Raw genomic sequence first — 20,418 nt, forward strand, 5'->3', positions numbered from 1 at the left:
AGAGAGAGAGAGAGAGAGAGAGAGAGAGAGAGAGAGAGAGAGAGAGAGAAGAAGAAGAAGAAAGAAGAAAAAATAAATTACTTATTATAAATGAATTTAACTTATCACGTACTATTCAGAATGAATTGCTACATTTTCTTAAATTCACTGATTGATATTAAACTTCTTGGGTCTGTCAGTAAATAATGAACGTTTATGACAGTGCCAACTCGTTCATAACTCCTTTAATATTATTTGTCTATTAATGTATACGTTCGTAGAGATTATTATCCAAATTCATTTAAATTATTATCCTCTATTTATCTATTTCCGCAACGAAAGAGTTGAGTCGAGAATTGTCAATGTCCTAAATCATTTAGGAACGAAGTGCCAGTCATTGTCGCTAATAGGAACAAAGATGTCTCTTCTGGACGAGCATCTTCGTGTTCAGATCACCATTTTGTGGGAGGGAAAACATTAATATGACGAGACACGGACTGCCAAAGACAAACTAATCGTTCATTGTTTAATTATTTTTCCTTTCTTTAATATCTTACACGCAGGAGTCATTGCAGTCCGTGTCTGGTAAATTAGTGGTATTACAAATTGAGTGGCATTAATCATTTAGAGATATATAAATTACACCCGATAAAAGTAACAGCGTGGATGCAATGACAGTGCAAAGATGTTAGAATGATCCTGCCGTGCTAATGTAATTTAATAATATATGTAATTTAAAATATATATAAATTTTTGTATTTTACCTGCACGTAATTGAAGTTGAGTTTTATTTGAACCAGGCTAAGTATCGTATAATTAATAAAACCGTAAAGGTGAAACAGTTAATTGAGTATCATCGAGGAGATAGGTGAAGCACAGCAGGATTCGCTAACCATTGACAGTGATTGTTCTACGAGGTGAATTTTCTTTTAGTTAGGATGTATCATCGGTAATACAGTTGTGCATGCAATTATTCGTCAGGAAGGAAGACATAATAATAGACGGGTTCAAAGGTGAGATCCATTAATTTCGTAACTTCATGCACAATCTTTGCGTTGACATTTCAGCAACGGATTAGGCAGTTCCAGTTTTGACGTCTTGATCGAAGGGTACACTCCAGATGCTGGGAATTAATGAACAACAACCAGTTTTTAAAATAAGCAACAGTAAAAGCGGTTAAGTGGGTAGAAAGATAAATAGCGAGATAAATAAATTAGAAGTGAAAAATATAAAATATTTAAGATTTTCCACGGAAACTGAAATGAAAATATTAAGTGATGTGAGCTGCTGTGCGTTAGAAAAGTTAAATGCCCAAAAATAGAACTACCGCAAAATATGGTGCAACATGCTCTCTAGAACCTTATTCTGTTCTGTCGATGTTTTAACTAATTCAAAGAGAATTTTGGTATTCGATTCTACTTAGAATAAGCAATTACTTTAAAAAAAGAAAAAAATAAAAAACTAAAAAAATAAAAAAAGGAAACAGATTGTATAAAATAAAATAAAGTAAAATAAAAGTGTTAAATTTTCTTCATACGTTGCTAAGACATCGTCAGATATGTGGAATACGTAGAACAGTAAGATGTTCATTATCAAAGAGACTACCACAAACTATTGAAGAATAAATTCGTGTTTTCGAAGTGCATTGTGCTCAAACATCATGCAATGTATAAGTATTCAAAATAAGGGTCTAGGAAACGAATGTACTAACATATCAGGGTTAGAAAAAACATTGACGGGTGTTGTTTTTCTTTTTGTTGGGGAGGAAAAGTTAATGTTTAAAAGGCACTCGTAGAAAATAATTTAACAATCACAATTGTTTTGATTGCGCGGGGTCTCTTTTTCATCACTCGAAGCCACTGAAACCCGTAATATGATTGTAGAGCGACTTCAGGGTACGGTGTGATGCGGGCATGGTGGGCCTTGGTGGCAAATCTGTATTGGTTGTACTAACACCATGCACAACAGTCAAACTGGTTAAAATCTCACTTAAACGCACTTCAATTAATAACTTATCTTCGAGGCTTCCCGGGCAACGGGGAAGAACTTCGTTTTTTGTTTAAATGCAATTGCAAGTCCGAGAACTCAGTTGCAAAATGTTTTCCATAGGAAAAACACTGTCTGTTAGACTAAATGTTTGTTTTCACGGACCAATAATTAATAGTCCAAAGAACACCCACATTAGAACGATCCAAATCACTGTGACAAGTGGACTCTCACCATCTGTGAACTTTCTGGCAATGAACTTCAGAGTTTCGTCGAGAAGTACCACTGGAATGGAGAACTTCATAACGGTAATCCACTCCTCGCCCGTTAGAGGGGTAACTTGGAATACGGACTGAAACAAATAATAATTCACGTTATTATATTACACTGATAGAATAATAAAGGAAGAGTGAGCAACAATTTCTTTTTGTTGCATCTGTATATACCGAAAGGACGTCGATGTAAAGGATGACAAAGTGGAGTGTGAAAGAAAGAGCCATAGAGGCAATGAGCCACATGTTAGACCAAGGCGGCATAGTGATGAGAGATTGATTCTCAGATAAACTGAAAGAAAGCAAAAATAAAAATAATATAGAAATTAATGTAAATTTGAATCTATAGAAAAGATTTATTTATACGGTGTTACCTGTTCATAGCGTTTAACATTTCAATGGTTACAAGTACAGACAGAGCCATCGTCATAGGATGAGGATCCGTGAAGATCTTACAGTTAACGCCCTTGAATTCGTCACCACCACCAAGGCACGCCAAGTGATGAGTCTGCAAATTACAGCAATTAAGGTTACGGTTACATACCAAGGACGTCGTTTAATATAGTAATTACCAATTGGTAATAGTTCATCTGTGGTCCATTCGGGCTGTACAGGAACCACCATGCAGCTGATCCAACAGTTGCAGCACCTACATATCCGCCAATAGCCAAATAGCGGAAGAACAACCAGCCAGAAATAAGAGATTCGTCAGCTTTACGGGGAGGCTATGATATTATAAGTACAATTATAGTTTTTATATACATATATATTTTATAACTAAATAAAATTTGTTTCGATGTCTGTACCTTGCTCATGATGTCCAAGTCTGGTGGATTAAAACCAAGAGCAGTAGCTGGAAGGCCGTCAGTGACCAAGTTGACCCACAAAAGTTGTACAGGGATCAGAGCTTCGGGAAGACCAAGAGCGGCAGTCAAGAATATACTATAATTTATAAGAAAATCTTACAGGTTATTTACATGCATATTAAATGTATTTAAGAGGTGTATTAATACTTTTGCACCTACCTCACGACTTCGCCAATATTGGAAGAAATCAGATAACGAATGAACTGTTTCATGTTGTTATAGATGGCACGACCTTCCTCAACAGCCGCGACAATGGAAGAGAAGTTGTCGTCAGCCAGTACCATCTCAGAAGCTGATTTCGCAACAGCAGTTCCAGAACCCATAGCGATACCAATCTCAGCTTTTTTCAAGGCAGGAGCATCATTTACACCATCACCAGTCTACAGTAGAGAAAGAGAAAACTAAAAATCACAATCTATACTTCCTGGACTGAATACACATCGATTAATCGAATAACCTACCATAGCTGAGATTTCGTTCATACTTTGTAGGAACTCAACAATCTTAGATTTATGAGCGGGTTCCACACGAGAGAAGAGACGAGCTCTGGCGCAAGCAGCTTTCTGTTCTGATGCAGGAAGATCGTCGAACTCACGTCCAGAGTACGACTTTCCAGTCGTGTCCTCATCTTCACCGAAGACACCGATACGTCTGCAGATGGCTTCAGCAGTGGCTTTGTTGTCTCCAGTAATAACAATTACACGAATACCAGCAGCACGACACCTCGCAATAGAGTCAAACACTTCTTTGCGAGGTGGATCAAGCATACCAACGACACCGATAAAGGTGAGATCCTTCTCATAGGTATAGAATTTTGTGGAGTCGCCAAGATCCATATCGTCAGGCTTCATTGGGTGATCAGCAGTGGCGAGGGCAAGACAACGCAGAGTGTCTCGACCAGTACCGTATTGACGAGTCAAGTCTAAGATACGATTTTTCAAAGTAGAGGTAAGAGGAACCTTACTAGAGCCAACACGGGCATGCGTGCACCTGTCCAAGACACCTTCTGGAGCGCCCTTAACGAAGAGTTTCGGTCCAGTGCCCAATTTAGTCGGCTTCAAGGGTGTACAATAAGAGGACATAGATTTACGGTCACGAGAGAATTCCAAAGTGAATTCCTTCTTCCATTTTGTCTCCATGTCTTGTCTAACAGCGATAGCAGCGTTACGCCTGTCCAGTCCGTTCTTGGAAACACCGTACGGGTTGATCTTCTCTGCAAGGACGATAAGAGCAGTTTCCGTTGCCTCACCAACCTTCTCGAATGCTTGTTTGAATTCGTTGAAATCGATAGCAGAGTCGTTGCACATGATACAAATCGTGCCAATCTCATGGAGAGTTTCATAATCTTGACCACGGATTCTCATGCCCTTCACGAAGATTTCACCCACTGGTTCGTAAGTCGAACCAGTGATCTCAAACTCGTGGAAGCTACTATCGTTGCCCTCGATTTTGTCGAAAATGAACATTCTGTAAATAGTATTGGTAAATTTTTAGTGATCGATAGCAAAGATCAACTATTTTCTAAAAGACTCGTGGAGTTTGATCATCCCTGGAGCACAAAGCTCTATAATTACTCGATTTCGCGAGACTTTCTGAATACCGCACTAGATATTCGTTGATACAACTTACCGGCTAACAGACATTTGGTTGGTGGTCAAGGTACCGGTCTTGTCCGAGCAGATAACAGAGGTACAACCAAGGGTCTCGACGGATGGCAAGGATCGCACGATAGCGTTCTTTTTTGCCATACGACGGGTACCCAAAGCCAAACAAGTGGTAATTACAGCCGGCAAACCTTCGGGAATGGCGGCTACAGCCAGAGCAACGGCGATCTTGAAGTAATAGATGGCTCCCTTGATCCAAGATCCACCGTGAGCAGGATCGTTGAAGTGTCCAATATTGATAGCCCAGACAGCGACGCAAATCACAGAGATAACTTTCGATAATTGTTCGCCGAACTCGTCCAATTTCTGTTGCAGAGGCGTTTTGATCTCCTCAGTCTCGGACATCTCCGTACGGATCTTACCAATAGCGGTGTTCAGTCCGGTTCCAATTACCACACCGCGAGCCTTGCCAGCGGCTACATTAGTACCGGAGAACAAGATGTTCTTCTTGTCCTGTTTAACGAAGGAAATATGATTACGATGAAGCCTGTATTAGAAGTATTATCGACAGTACTAACCTGATTGACAGCGCGTGGGTCAGGAACGGGATCCGTGTGTTTGATCACCGAGACTGATTCACCAGTCAGGATAGACTGATCAATCCTGAGGGTGGTCGAGAAGATCTTGGTTAAACGGATATCGGCCGGGATCTTGTCACCGACGGACACCTCGACGATGTCCCCGGGCACGATCTCCTTGGCACGAATCCTCTGGACACCGGCCTTGTCCATTCGCAGGACCTTGCCCATCTCGGGCTCGTATTCCTTCAACGCTTCGATCGCGGACTCGGCATTACGTTCTTGCCATACACCGACTACGGCGTTGGCGATGAGGATGAGCAAAATGACGAAGGGCTCGACGAAGGCCGTGAATGCATCTTCGTGCTCTTCAAATAAAGCTAATACCTGAAAAATCATCCATCCGATTAGAGACTGCTTTTCAATTTTCACTTGGCACACCAACAAATACCCAGAGAGACGAGAATAATGAACTTGGTTAATTCACTTCGGCTTTTTTATTCTTATCTTTTTATTTGCCAGGAAAGGATTGTTTATTCCAAGACAGAGATTCATCGTCGAGGCATTATAATCTGTTGGTTTTGTGGCAACTTGCTGGAATATTTATCTTGATATCTATTTTTATTTTTCAGATACGTTGTAGGTAACGAAAGGGATTTTGGTGATTCATAAATATAGGGAAATTTTCGTACTGGAAAATAGGATATTAGCAGAAGGGAAAATTTGCTCTGGTAAAACATATGGTACAAAGGATACGCTGAAAGCACGAATGTTTTATACATATTCGCGTATAAAGGATATGTAAACATGTAAACACAGTTTCTTAACAGGATCGTCTCGCCAAAAAGCGATATGAGAAAGATTAAATAAAGGAAACAAGAATACATTTATTATCGATTCACTGCCTCGACAGAACAGGTTCGCGACATTTATCTAATCTGTTTATCCAAGGCGTATTTATCAGACGAAACCATTGAACGCAATCAGTATAATTCTTCTTAGTATCAACAATCAACGAGTTGTATAATCTGTTATCAAGTGTTTAATATTTATATTGCCAATAAAGGAAAATTTTTTCAGTCACCAATTTTAAATCTCATCCCTTATAGTATCATCTCTTATATCTTTGTTCCCAAACTTATTCCAGTATATCTCGTTTCTGTATCCATGGACAAAATTTAAATAAATAATTGAAAAGGGAAACTGGGTATAATGGTCTTTAACTGCATGGACTTAAGAAGTCACATATTTAACACTAGATTTACGAAACCCGTCAATTTGACAGGTGGGTTGCTCCAATTATACGATGGTAACATATTTAGTTAACTTATATCAAGACTGTTAATATTGTAATTGTTTTTAAATTAAACTAGTCGTTAAAAAAAGAAAAGACACGTGGTTTCCTTTACCTGTAAATTTGACAGGTAAAGGTCCGTAGAAATAGGTATACAGATAACGTCCGTAAACCTAGTGTTAACACATTGCGTACGGGTGACGAGATATCTCGTTTTCAGGTTTCTTCGACTCAATCGATGATTTAACCGTTTGAGTACCACGGGTCATTATTGTTTCCCAATCGATATTTGCCAAGCGGCGCGATAGCGCTTGTCACATTCCGTGTCCAAAAATGCCGAGCGGCGCGATAGCGCTTCTCATATTCCGCGTTCACCAACCGAGCGCGCTGATTGTCAGCTTCGCAGCTCAGAGCGCTGGCACTTATGGACACAAAATAGAAGAAGCGCGATCGCGCCGCTTGGCACTCAAACGGTTAAGGAATTAAAAAATAGATTTTCTTGTTATGTTACCAGGGTAACGAAGTCCCCCATATATAAAGTAATATTTAAGAATACCTTATGTGAATTTAATACCAAATGCGAATTAAAAAAGTGCATATATGCATCGTATAAAGTGTTCCAGGATCGCCCAAAACGCGTTGCGCGAGCAGAGTGCCGTACGCAATGTGTTAAGACACTTGGAAAGCTGAAATATTTGTTCTCACCTTTAGCATATGACTAATCGGGATACCGAAAACACGAGAAAAATTATTTTTCGCTGCATAAAATAGAATTCTTTCGCTATCTCTTAATTTTCCATATCCTGAACTTTATTTTACAAGCATCCATCACGAATTTCCTACACATGCGTAAGGATAACTATACTGTCGGTAACGGCGACAGATCGATGGGCTATTTTTTCACCTTTGAAACCAGATGTATTTATAATGAATGAGCCTTGAACCCCCTTGTAAACATAGTACGACTTCGAAGCTAACTAATAATTACTTAGCAGCTCGCGGATGAGCATAATACGCTGCTTCGATTTTATTAATTACTGTCGTCTCGCGTCACGTCTAAAAATAAGCAACCATCGGTTGCATTCGATCATTTATCCTCGATAAAATCAACGGTTCAACGTTTTTTCAACATCGATCAACGATTACCGCGCTGAATCAACGGATCCAGACGAATTTTCCCATGTGTTTCCTTTAGTTTATGTTAACCGATGTTGATTTATACCGGACAAGTTAAAGATTATCGTAACCGATAACGGCTCGATCATTTTCCCTGTTAGAGGTAATTTCGAGGAATTGCGAAGGATTCTCTCGGTATTTGTTGGATGTCGTTTAATTATCGATGGATGTTCACTTGGCTGGATTTACTTTAATATCTTACGAACGAAGGTTCGATGGTAGTATCAAGTATGTACGTACAAAAGAAATAATAGCGGCTAATAGAAGAATCTTAACTAGGAGGTCGTCGAATTGCTCCAGGATGAGTTGCCATATAGACTTTCCTGAAATTAGCAAGCAGAAGAGTGTTAAATTTCGCTGTTTCACAGTTTGAAATTTCAGCAACATTCAGGACGATCGTTTCGATAAACAAATGGTATGATAAATTCGGGCACAGTTTGAGTAACAAATTGGCATTTTGTGGTAAAGATTCGGGATTTATAGAGATTTAACTTTAAACTTTGATTATATTTTATTCTCTTGCAATACAAATGCGCGGAGGCTTGAGACTTGCACGATGCGTGATGCAGACGATAAATTGTCGAAAGAGAGTGTGTTCCCTCGAACCCTTCAGCCAGGTTCTTATAGGCCCTATGACGACCCATTGCGTCACTCAGTCTTGCTTCGAAAATTGATAATCTTGATGGTCCCTCGAAGCAAACATAGATCCCGATGCAGGGTGACGCCATTCAAATAAAGACTCCTCTCACAATTTTAAAATTTCGTCGCAAGATTAGCTGTTCACCGAGCCTCGGGGAAAGGGGCCATTTATTCGTCAACGAGATCAAATGGTATAATAAAATCGGGAACAGTTTGAGCAGTAATAAATTGGCATTTTAAAATTTTGTTACGAGATTAGCTGTTTTCCGAGCCTCGGGAAAAAGGGCCATTTATTCGTCAACGGGATTCAGTGACATGGATATTCGTGGAATGGCTGGAAGTCCATAACAAGGCACTCCAACTCCTATCTTTCGCAAAAACTTTCCAATTTAACGTACGATTGAGGGCGATAGATTCGAGCAAATGATAAGGGAGGCAACTATCTAAGAAGCTCCATCAGCTGTGAACGATATAAATTTGCGTATATTTGTAAGAATGGCGAGTGTGGCGTGATCAGGACATGAGGTCACCGCCTGTGACAGTGCTCTTTTGTCTAGGTATGACTGTAAAGCGCATGGGAACGTTTGGACGGGATGTTTAAGGAAGTATCGATTGCAAGGGAAGAGTGGAAGCCTAGGAATGCATCCGAGTGTTTGGGCTACGTGACCCGCTGAGGGCAAGGCTGTGAAGAGTGCGTGAGAAAAGCGTAACTGGGAAAGAGAGCATGGGTCTGAAAGAAGATAGAGTGCAAGGTTTAACCTTTTGCAATCGACGATATTTTGGCTAGAGAAGAGTAGAAATTCAAAGATTCTCTACTAGAAATCTGCTGATACTTTTTTCAGCAGTAAATAAAGAATTGTATAATAATAGTAACGTAGAATTATTTGATTTCGATACCTCGCACACTGTTACATTACATTAAATTTGATATAGTAATTAATATCGATCTTCCAAATTTTATGAAATGGTGACTGAAGCTCACCTCTCGAGTGCAAAGGTTTAAATAAGAGTGCATGGGCGTGAAGCGAACAGTTCGTTGAGTACAGTTCTTTGAGAGGAGTTCGTTGAGAAATAGTCAGTGTGAAAAGTCATAGCGTTTAGAATAAGTCTTAAATTAGTTCACAATAAATCATAATTTTTATTATCTACCATCGTTTTGCTGCCTTAGCCTAAACAATTCCTACATAATAAAATAAGCGAAGCTACTGTACCGAAGAAAGGAATGGTAATTGTGTGAAAAGCTATGTAAATTTCTTGCACGGATCGAGTTTCCTTGTTTCCACCAGTTTCTCCGTTAATTTCAGATCGTTCCATTCAGGAAGGAAATCGCGACGGCCTGTAAAGGGTACCAAAGAACGCCCTCGAAGGCAGAGAAGTGCCATCGACGAAAACAGTGTAACCATGAAATCGACTTAAACGGTCGAGTATGACATTCCAATGATCCAAGAAGGAAATATCGCGACCTGTTGACACCGCGACTAAACAAGGGTGAAAAGAAAACGGTAAACGAGGGGAAAGAGAGAAAAGGGGAAAGACGGCGGAAGCAAGAGTAATCGGGAGCAGGCCGGCCCTGGTGTCCTTGATGGCAAGTGCCTTTTGCAAGCACGCGATTGACGTCACGTCATTCCAACGTGCTGTACAGTCTACGATTTCATTAATTGTAATCTACGAGCAGAGACGAGTGAAAATCCGATTGCCGGCCAATTATAGGAACGCGTTTCTACCTCGTCGATCCATGTCTCCCGTGTTTCTGGCTATCCTCGCTCACCTCTTCCACCATGGCCACTTAAACCTTCATTTGCTGCACTCGAATCTCGTTACGATGTATAGCTCCAATTTCTACTTTCCTCCTCTCTTCTTTTTAATTTTTTAATGAATTAGTTTGACGACCAAGTAATGCATTTTGCATCTCTATTACGGCTACTCTTTCGTAATTACGATTTTCATACATTTTACACCGGTACCCTTTCTTTGTTGGAAAATTCGAATCGGCCTATTAACCGTTTTAATTTATCAAATCAAAAATTCACGTCACAGAAAGGTAGATCTCGTCATTAAAGCGTATTTAAAGGAAGAAACGTTTCATTCGCAGGATCCTAATAACGGATATAAATATAAATATAAATATAACAACGGATTAAAAATTACCCGACAAAGATACGAATATTAACTGTTAGTTACGAAACGAAATTTAAATGAAAAAAAAAAAAAAAAAATTAGATTTCGTTTCTTTAAAAAGAAAAATGAACAAACAGCGCTGGAAAAAAGGTTGATTTCGCGTGGCCAACGGTGACTCGACAAAATGCGATTTGCGACAGCAATATGTCATCGGTGTCCGTTTCGATGGCTCTTGTGCAAGCATCAGTTTCATCACCGTATTTGTCCACGCAATACGGATATTGTTAGTCGATCAATGACGCTCGAGCGCGGAGCAAGAAAGAGAGAAACGGCTTTCCGTCACTGCGGGCCCGATGTCGTGGAATTGTAAAAGAAATTTCATTAACGCGAGCCACGATTGGCAGACAGACGTCAAGGCGAGAATCTTACGGCACGAAATCAGCGGTAACGGAAGCGCGTGGTTACGTGGGACGAAGAATAATGAGCGGCACGAAGCAGCTCGAGCAACTTGGCGACGTTCTCGATCGCCGATTCTACCAGGGAAAGTCGATTTTCCTCGTATTCAAATCGAGAATTTCGATTTCGGAGTTGTCGATTCGCTGCTAAAGCGGAAGGGACAGAGTCAGAGCCGTTGCACGGACGGGTTTCAGGTAATTCCGAAGTTAAATCGAGTTACGAGGTTCGTTTTACGAGCACCTTGACATCGTTGCCGTTGTACTTTCAAACGATTCAAAACCGTTCGAACGTTCTCGCGATTTTCGCGAAAATTCCATTCGACTGGTTTAATGGACGGGATAGGAGGAATAATTTAATAATTTCCAACTATGGCGGACCGTGTATCGATCCTCGCGAAAAGCTTGTACCGCTTCGACGTTCCCTCGTTGATTATTCGGTCGTACACGAGAACACGAAACTCGTGGTCACGGATCTCGTGCTGCTCTCTTCAATTACGAGCAGTTACACTTTACATCGTGATTCGCGTTGCTTCGGACATTAATGGATCATCGTGCTCGTTGTTCGAGGATTTAGCTCATCCCGAAGAGAAAGTAAATAAGGCTTGCGAAAGAAGAAATAAAAGATAGAGAAAACGTTTAACACGTCCGTCGCCTAGCGCGATTCGGATGAGTTTCTCGCGGGGCCCAAATCAGACTGTCGGAGCATCGGACTGTCGGACCCTATTTACAATTTTCCATTTCCGCGCAGCAGGATTTTGCAAATAACGAAACGATAGAACAGAGCAGACTAGGAAAAGTTTTACCACTTGTAAACATATTGACAGATAATTTGTTCCAATTGTCCAAAATCACCTCAAATGTGTTTAGACTGCTTTAACGAATATCATGCGACATAGTATAACGTAATACTTTACCCTAAATATAAATTAATAGAAAGTATAGTATAATGTGTATATTTCTAATATTTTTATGTTGTATATCCTATATTAAATTTCTTTTAAAAATCCAACTGAAGATCTTATTTAACTCGAACAAGAAGAGTCACCCTTATTTTGGGGGACGGGGCCTCCACGGAAGCATATCCGCGGCGACGAACGTGTTAAAGAAATTTTGTAACTGTAGGGGGGTCCTTCCTCCCCCACGGTTGTTGAAGTCGACTGGTCGCAGGGGTCCTCGTGTGGAGATAGTGCTAGAGAGGATGAAAGGAAAAGGAAGGGATGCGTTTGGTTCTGGACCTGCTAGGGGTCCCATCGGTAAGGCTACCCTAGCAAGCCCTGCCTTAAACGGGCATGCTATTGGAAGCTCTGGAAGTTTTATGTATAGGAAGCGGAGGTTTTCCGAGGACTTGCGAGAAAGTCCTCGAGCCTCCTTGAAGTCGGAATCCATCTAGTGCCGAAGGTGAGAATAATGATCGCTACATAACGATAATTCCAAAGAAAAGATCTAAATTCAGCATTACGATCAAATGTATAGGTGTTTTTCCGAATTGAAAATTCACCGAGAATATTCGCAGAGTACTTGGCAAAATAGACCATTCCTCGAGGTTTAGCTAACTAATGTTCCATCTAGAATTTCACAGGTACTCCATAACTGGAGACAAATGTTTCGAAATTGGCGAGAAACTAGGTACCCTTAAACTACGTTCTAGCTAGAACTCCATAACCAGTTCGAAACTAATCCAACATTTCAATTCTACTAACTCTCTCGGACAAAACTCCATCGCTCCTCGACTTTCAACCCACATCGGCTAATCCCAACTCCGATTCCAAGTATCCTTGGCAATCATCCTGTTCTCTGGAGCGGAAAGTGCGAACCATCTCGGGAAACGAGTCGATCCTCCATCGAAGGACGACCTCGGCTAAGGTAACGAGGCATCTTGTTCCTCGAATCGACCATGCGTAGTGTTGACTCGCAATTAAGTGGCGAATTAAATGGCAAATTAAATGGCGAATTAAATGGCGAGCGACGACGTCTACTCCTCCAACTTCTATTTCTCAGCCTCTTCGTGCACATGGCCAACGGAACACGTGAAACGGTAATGAAATGCACACGAAGGCCTGGCCTGCTTCGATAATGACGTCTTCTATCATCCACGGCATGTGCCTTCTTCTCTGGACTTGACTGCTGGCCTAAGTGTTCGATATTACCGTCGCGTTCCGCATTTTCGAAGGCGCTCTGCATCTTTGAGCACCTCCGATTGACCGAACCTTTGATGTCGTTTGCAGCTGTGAGCTTCTTCATCAGTTTAGATGCGGCGATAACTAGGATCGAGTACGATAACGGGGCAAACTGGGTCGTTCGACTGATCGAGACATTTTACAGATTCGTTTGGAGCTTCGATTTTAGTTGCCGAGTATCTGCTCCATTTATCGTCGTAAATTTCATTTCGATGTTTAACTATCTAACGCATCGACGATTAAAAGGTACAATGAGATACCGGGGTCTGGAATAATTAAAATAAATAAATAAATTATCCACTCGCCGTGAAAAGGTTCCAAGAAATTTTCAGCAAGCGATCGTTAAGCTGCAGACCGTGACTCGTAATTTGTTTGCAACACTCGTGTATTATAATGTTAATACTTCCCCACCACGGTTATCAGTAACCAGTGATGGACATTCATGGCTGTTTTGACTTTAAACAAACGGTGCGTAGGGGTCATCTTGGATAACGAGATATTTACTGTTTTTTTTTATTATCGCCATCTTTGTTGTTCCCGTTAACATCTCGATCAAATCCAAACATTTCCCAAACTCCAACCCGAATTTCTAAAAATATTTTTCAAGGTATTATATTACCGGTCGTTTTAAAATCCCAAATCGAGACTCGAGAAAACGTTACAGAACCCGCAATATTCCACCAAGAATGGATTGTTCTCTAGCTGAAAAGAAATTCCTGCAACAACGGAAAGGCATTCTCCTGCGATCCAATCGAACGTAAATCCTCAGGAGCGCTTCATACCTCTTTTGAATCTACCTTAAACCGTCTAGATTTTCCTCTTACGTTACGAGAGTCGAGGTAAAAGGAGGTATATCTACGATACCCCCGATATTCCATTGGCGAACGTAATCCAAACCGAAATTGCATTGGAAAATCCCTGGAGGCGCCTCGAGGACAAACGTGAACCGGAGAACGCGACTAACGAAGAAGCTCGCCTCTTTAAAAATAATTAGCGACAGCTAAGAGGAAGGCGAAATCGATCACGCCTCTTGGAACAAGACCACGTACAAGTGCGTCTATTTTTAGGGGATCGCAAGGTACGCGGAATCACGTGTCGAGTACGTAAACAACGAGAAGGAAGCCTCGATTCTGCATGATCCGAAACCTCTGAGAGAACCTATGACTGCCAGAGATCTGGCATTACACGCTCCGCAACGATGTTTTCTGTGTCATCGTGGCTGACGCGCGATTCGGTACCGTTGGAAGGGGCATTTTCTCGTTGGGAAAACGTCAGTAGTGACGTCGAGATGCAAAATCATCGATGTGGCTAGTGGAGTGCAACGAGATAAGAGTCGTTTCGTACGATAGTTAATGGCCTCGCAAAGCAAGTGGTACTTTTCCTGTGATGCTTTTGCTATTCTTGCTGCACGCTATGTTTGCATCGCGACGCGTGTCTATTTTAAAGGCGAAATATGTAGAAACGTTTCGTCTTGAGTAAAAGAGACCAGGACACACTCGCCTCGGTCACACGTGCACGTGGAAACTGAGGAAACAAGCGCGAAATATTTCGAGAGATACTTCGTCGTGAGCTATCGCGAACAATGTCGCGAGCGTTGTGTATGCAAATTTAGCCAATTAGAATCGGCGAGTAGTACCATACGGAACTATTGTATCTAGTAAACAGACACGTATATCGTTTGCATTGTTCGTTGCGAATCTCTCCGCGCCCCCAAACCGCGAACACGTGGAATCAGTCACGAAATAATTCTATCGCTATCTCGACGAACGTTGCTTATCCCGTAGACGCTTTAAACAAGATCAATGCCAATTTGTTATCAGACGAGCTTACCGTGTCGATCGTCGCTGAGAGAGGAAAAGCTTTCGCTGCAAGAGACTTACCCTCCTCGGCTGGCAATTCTGAAACAGACGAAACGAAACAGAAATAAGTAACCATTCTTCCAACCGAACGTTGCTTCGTTTCGATTTTTAATCCTCTGTAATGGAATTTTTCATTCTCGGTGAGGCAACCACGACCCACCGAGTTACAGAGGATTAAAACCCAACTGGTAGGCTAACCTGTTATAACAGAGTCGTTCGTTATCGTGAACCAATTATCATTTAGGTCGTTTCTAATCCTCGCAAATGCACTGAAATACCACGTAATCGTATTAAGATAATTATATTCCAGTATAATGAAGATATCACGTCCTATATAAGTGATCACGTTGATGGTATCGAGGATTTGCGATCGACCCTTTGCTAACGGGTTAAAAAGCCAGTTAGGGTGGTTCGTACGTGCAATCTCGATGGCTTAAGCCATGACAGCTCGCAGCATCTCCTTTAAGCTAGCCTACTTCGAATTGCTGAAGCACCGTTCGCGTACTGACATCGCAAACAACGTTTTCCTGATCGATAATAAACGCCCTTACATGGTGACGGCTCATCGACGCTCGTTCCCGTGACAACCGATAAAAACTGGTCCAATCTAAAAAGGGGAGAGAAAAAAAATAACGCGAAACTTCCCAATGACTTTTCAACGAAGAAACCATACGATTTCTGACTGAAATTCCAGTCGCTGACGCCTATGATCCAACACGTGCCGCGTTTCACGCAGTTTTAGGGTCCACTAGGGCGCCATCCTGTCGATTGGACTTGATGGACGTGTAACTACTTGCGTACGATACTAAAGGGGTGTCGAGTGTTCTCTATTCGCTAAATTCAACTGTAATCTGTGGAACTGAATATTCGTGACAAAAAAAATACCGTGTCTATAAACATTTTTTTTTACGGAAAAATTTCGAAATTTGGTTTACGTGATTTTCGAGTTGATAATATTCTTTTCCATCTCTTGTCCTGTTTTTTTTTTTTTCTCGTTTAGTTTAGTTCGCGAGAATTATTTAAAGAATAAATGAGTGTTTTATACTAATTTTCTAATTTCGATGCAGATCCTATTGGGACGAGGAAAGTTTTGGAACTCTACGTGTTCCGATAATATTTTCGATGCGTCGAGCCCGCTCTTAATTAAAGTTGTCATAATTTCTAAGAGGCATCACGTAGTTTACGTTTCGGAAAGTAGATACCGGAAGAAATCGCATAGCAACGAGAAAGGTTCACGGATGTTGTTTGCGCGCTCTTTTGCAACGGGAAAGGTAAACGAGACGGAGCTGTGATTCGAATAACGAGTTCCGAAGGTAAACCAAAGGCAAACCCGATTCTCCGTCGCAGTTTCTGCTAGATTCGGAAAATTCGACGCGCCATCGCTTTCTGGCCAGGTCCGCGTGGAAATGCGTGGAAAAATACAAACGAACCCTCGTTCTCCATCGAGAATTCTCCTTCTATGGGGAGACAGAACATCGTGTGTCCTTGGGTTATTCCGTGCGGGGACAGTGCACTCGGTGGTGCTTTCAATTTAAACGGGAAAACTTTAGAGACCCGACGAAAGCACTCAAACTCGGGAAAAGATTATGCAAATTCGATAATCTTACTTCCTTACAGGGAACAACCCTCTGTTCTACAACTTCCATCGTCCTTTTAGTCTTCAACATTTCAGAACTTTACTTGCGTTCCATTTACTTTCTCTCTCTTAAAATCATATCGATTCCCTTACTTTTCTTTACTTCCAAATACTAGTGCAGAATTCTCATTGAAAATAAAAACCGTATACGTAAAACTGCAGGCAAGAAAGGTGAGGAAAAATGATAACTTTTAACATGTTAACACGTTGACTGCCGTGGGGGCCACCGGTGGACCCCCACGGGGCTGTAGCTAAGTCGAGTGCTGCCCACCGGTGACACCCAGCACGAAACATACATTAAACACGATTATACAACTCACCTTATCTGCTGTATATAATATTGCAACATAATAGGCATCGGAGAATCAAAAATTAATAAAAAATAGCGCCATGAGCAAACCACGTAAAATGCGCGTCAACATCTGTCCCTAAGGCCCGCTAGACTTTCCGTACGGCCTAGAAGGGCCCAAATGACGGCTAACTGTGGCGTAAAAGGAACAGCACGTAAAACCGTCGTGACATTTAACGCGTTAACTAATCTTTCGTATTACAATTTTGCTATACAATGTCAATAATTCCTCGAAAGACGAAAAATTAGTCGATTGACAGATCTTACATTGCCTAAAATAACTTCGAAACCAGAAACTATGGATCCATCGCTATCATCCGTATATAACATAGAATTGGATCGCGGTGTCGATAGATCCAACGATTACGCAAGTTTCGTGCAAAGGAATCGTTTATGCGAACGTTCCTCGAGCGTCTGAGTCACCAAGGTGAAGATCGTAGAGTTCCAAAACCGACCATCGAAATGGCTTAGTGGTCCACGTAACCATTTCCCGAGGATTGATCGTTCTCTTCGTGGAAGTTGTAAGAATTCGTTGGAAACGGTAGGAAAACGAGTCGTTGGTTTAACAGAGCTCGAGGTGCATTATCTTCCTTTCGAAAGAGCGAACAGACAGAGAGAGAGGAATGAGAAATGGAACGTGAATGTCACGAATTTTCGAACGAGGAAGTGGCGTGCCGCCAAGAGAATCGGGGTTGTTTGCATTTTGCGGATGACAAAGACACGATGAGATCGGATTTGTGGCAACTGGCCCGAGTCCCGAGGGAAGAAGACCGGCGACTGGTTTGTCGTGGTTGGCGATAGCAAAATCGTCTTTCTATTCCTTGCGTCCTCTCGTGTCTGCGATAATTTAATCGGGAGAAAGTGGAAAGCGGAGGAACGTAATGAAAGGCGTCAGGTGAAACAAAAGAGCAATTTAAAACGAATATATCAATTATTTTATACAAATACAGGATACTAAGAGATTTCTTTAAATTCATTTCATTAAATTCAATCGAGCTTTAAATTGAACAGAAAATTAAAAAAAAAAGAAAAATCGAATGCCAGGGAATCGATGATGTACGCGAGAAAGTGCGAATCGCGTGTTTGTCAACTGTGTACTGAAAACGCAGCAAGTTGTAAGCGGAACAAAAGTAGATCAGTCGCAGGAATTCAGCGTTGAGCGCGTGTCTATATACGCACGAACACGATCGAACGTTGTGCGGAAGTGATTTACAATTTTGAAAACATAGAAAGAAATCGATATCATGGTTGCAAGCGTGATTTTACTCGTGCAAGTAATATCGAAAGAAAATCGGAATCTCCTACGACGACTACGATAATAACGTTCTATTTCTGTTGGGATCTCGGGGATGAAATCAAAACATTTAGCGCGCAGGGAAGTAACCGTATTCATGGATATATAATTATATAATAGATATATAAAGTTTAATATAAGTGAAATATATACACTTATGCGAATATAATACTTTAACAGTAGATTTACGAAATCCGTGAATTTGACGGAAGGATTGCTCCAATTGTACGATAGTAACAGATTTAGTTACCTTATATTAACCCTTAGCACTCGAGAGTTGACTCTCAGTCACCATTTAATCAGATTCTAAAGATCGACGTTAATTAATATATCAAATTTAAAATTACCCCACGATGTGTGGAATGTCGAAGAAAAATAGTTTTACGTCTTAATTTGCATATGATTTCTCATTTACCATTTTAAAAATATCGTCGACTCTATGACAGATAGTATTCGAATTACTATTTTTCTGTAACGAAAAAGTCGTCGAGTGCAAAGGGTTAAGACTGTTAATATAATGTATAATTGTTTTTAAATTAAACTAATCGTTAAAAAAAAAAGGCACATGGTTCCTTTCATCTGTCAATTTGACAGGTGTCCTTAGAAATAGGTATACAGATAGTATCCATAAACCTAGTGCTAAAACCGATCTACACTGTTCCGGATTTGAGACTGACTGCTGCAAAGGACAGCGGGCCCTTTTAAACCCCCAAAACCGACCCCTTGATGCCTGCATAGTATCGAAGGTCCTTGAAGTCCAAAGCTCGGTACTGGCCTGCAACCTCTGGCAGGCCTGTCACCATCGTTGCATGATCGTAGTTAATTTCTAACAATTTTAAATAAAAGCTCGTCACGTCCATTTCTCCAATTTTCAAATTCACGGATTATCCTTCCGATCATCTTTCAACCAGCCACTCTATCACGCGTATCCCACGACCCGTAATATCGTTATTTCCAGTCACACTCCATTCATATTCTTCCGGCGATCGTGAATTCTCGCTTCCCAAGTCCACGTTAATTTCATCCCTTTCTGTGTCACGCGGATCGGTATTCGAATACGCCCGATTCGATATTGGATTACTCGGACGCTTAGAGGCTTTCACACGCGCGAATTACGCCTCGCGGTTGCCACTGCGGTTAACTAACGTGCCTATACATCAACCGCAGCGCGATATCGTCTAATCTGCGGCATAAAAACAAAGTAATTAACCTGTATCCGATTCGATACCGGTCATCCATCATTTTCAGCCCTGGACAGACGTACATGGAGCACTGCTTCGATGAAAATTGAATTTTATCCGGGATTTGGTTAATCCGCGAACACGGAGAGAGAATATTTAATTTTTATCGTAGCATTAGAAGTAGCATTATCGATAATACCGAATATTATCGCGAATCTGTCGGGAGATTTTTAAACGATTTAAAATTTCAGCTACCCTCGACGCCATATGTTTCTCCTTTCAGGTTTTACCATCGCGCGACAGATGCGAGTTCGTGTAATAGGAGTGCGTTTCATTTGCGACCAACCGCTTTTATTTACTCGAGGGACGAGGGTGTTCCGACGCTGGCCCACAAAAGGTATAGTTTTGGCTACCTTCCCTTAACCCAAGTGCCACGCGTGTTTGTATCGGACCGTTTTACTCCCTCGTTGCATCGTTGCGCGACTAGGAGCAATTTGCGCAGAAGAATTATTAATTCCCGGTACTCTCGTCGGAACGGAAGACTACATTCGATCGTAATCTTACAGACGAGCAGAGAAAAATCCGATTAGAAAAGGTTAATACGGTATTAACACATTCCCTCCACTGTTGGCCACATGCGCTGTCTCTTGAACTTTCCATTCAAGTCGGCTATTTTTCTACCTAAATCTGGCACGATATATTTCGTAAAATCGCCAGGCAGTGTACAAACATCCAGGATTTTTATTCCCACCCGAATTTCTTGTCTGATTTACTTTCCTTTCTAATGCGCATATAAATAAGTACCACGCAAATTCCAGTTTATTAAACAAACTTCTCGCAATCTAAACATTTAAACGCGAATCGATGTTGCTACCGAAATAAATACACCATGGAATTTATTTATTTATTCAGACAGGTTTTCTTTCGAAACACAGTCGAATCGGACATTATTATA

General features: G+C 41.1%; 1 protein-coding gene across 6 annotated transcripts in view; it reads right to left on the bottom strand.

Moving 5' to 3' along the window:
• SERCA (ATPase sarcoplasmic/endoplasmic reticulum Ca2+ transporting SERCA) overlaps nucleotides 1–20,418 on the bottom strand; it is a 66,575-nt gene that overhangs the window by 6,716 nt on the left and 39,441 nt on the right. For 3 of the 6 annotated variants that reach the window (XM_017906702.1, XM_017906721.1, XM_017906711.1), the window contains 11 exons: nucleotides 15,025–15,042; nucleotides 7,996–8,078; nucleotides 5,286–5,672; nucleotides 4,733–5,220; nucleotides 3,565–4,570; nucleotides 3,263–3,483; nucleotides 3,044–3,179; nucleotides 2,810–2,962; nucleotides 2,612–2,745; nucleotides 2,412–2,529; nucleotides 2,123–2,317 (listed from right to left, as the gene is read on the bottom strand). In XM_017906702.1, coding sequence (XP_017762191.1) covers nucleotides 2,123–2,317; nucleotides 2,412–2,529; nucleotides 2,612–2,745; nucleotides 2,810–2,962; nucleotides 3,044–3,179; nucleotides 3,263–3,483; nucleotides 3,565–4,570; nucleotides 4,733–5,220; nucleotides 5,286–5,672; nucleotides 7,996–8,078; nucleotides 15,025–15,042 — 2,939 coding nt within the window. Of the gene's footprint in view, nucleotides 1–897; nucleotides 1,103–2,107; nucleotides 2,318–2,411; nucleotides 2,530–2,611; nucleotides 2,746–2,809; nucleotides 2,963–3,043; nucleotides 3,180–3,262; nucleotides 3,484–3,564; nucleotides 4,571–4,732; nucleotides 5,221–5,285; nucleotides 5,673–7,995; nucleotides 8,079–15,024; nucleotides 15,043–20,418 lie in introns of those variants that run through there. The other 3 variants (XM_017906741.1, XM_017906733.1, XM_017906730.1) reach the window with 3 other exon arrangements.

This window comes from Eufriesea mexicana, unplaced genomic scaffold (genome assembly GCF_001483705.2).
Source record: "Eufriesea mexicana isolate 0111107269 unplaced genomic scaffold, ASM148370v2 scaffold4744748729, whole genome shotgun sequence".
Taxonomy (NCBI): domain Eukaryota; kingdom Metazoa; phylum Arthropoda; class Insecta; order Hymenoptera; family Apidae; genus Eufriesea; species Eufriesea mexicana.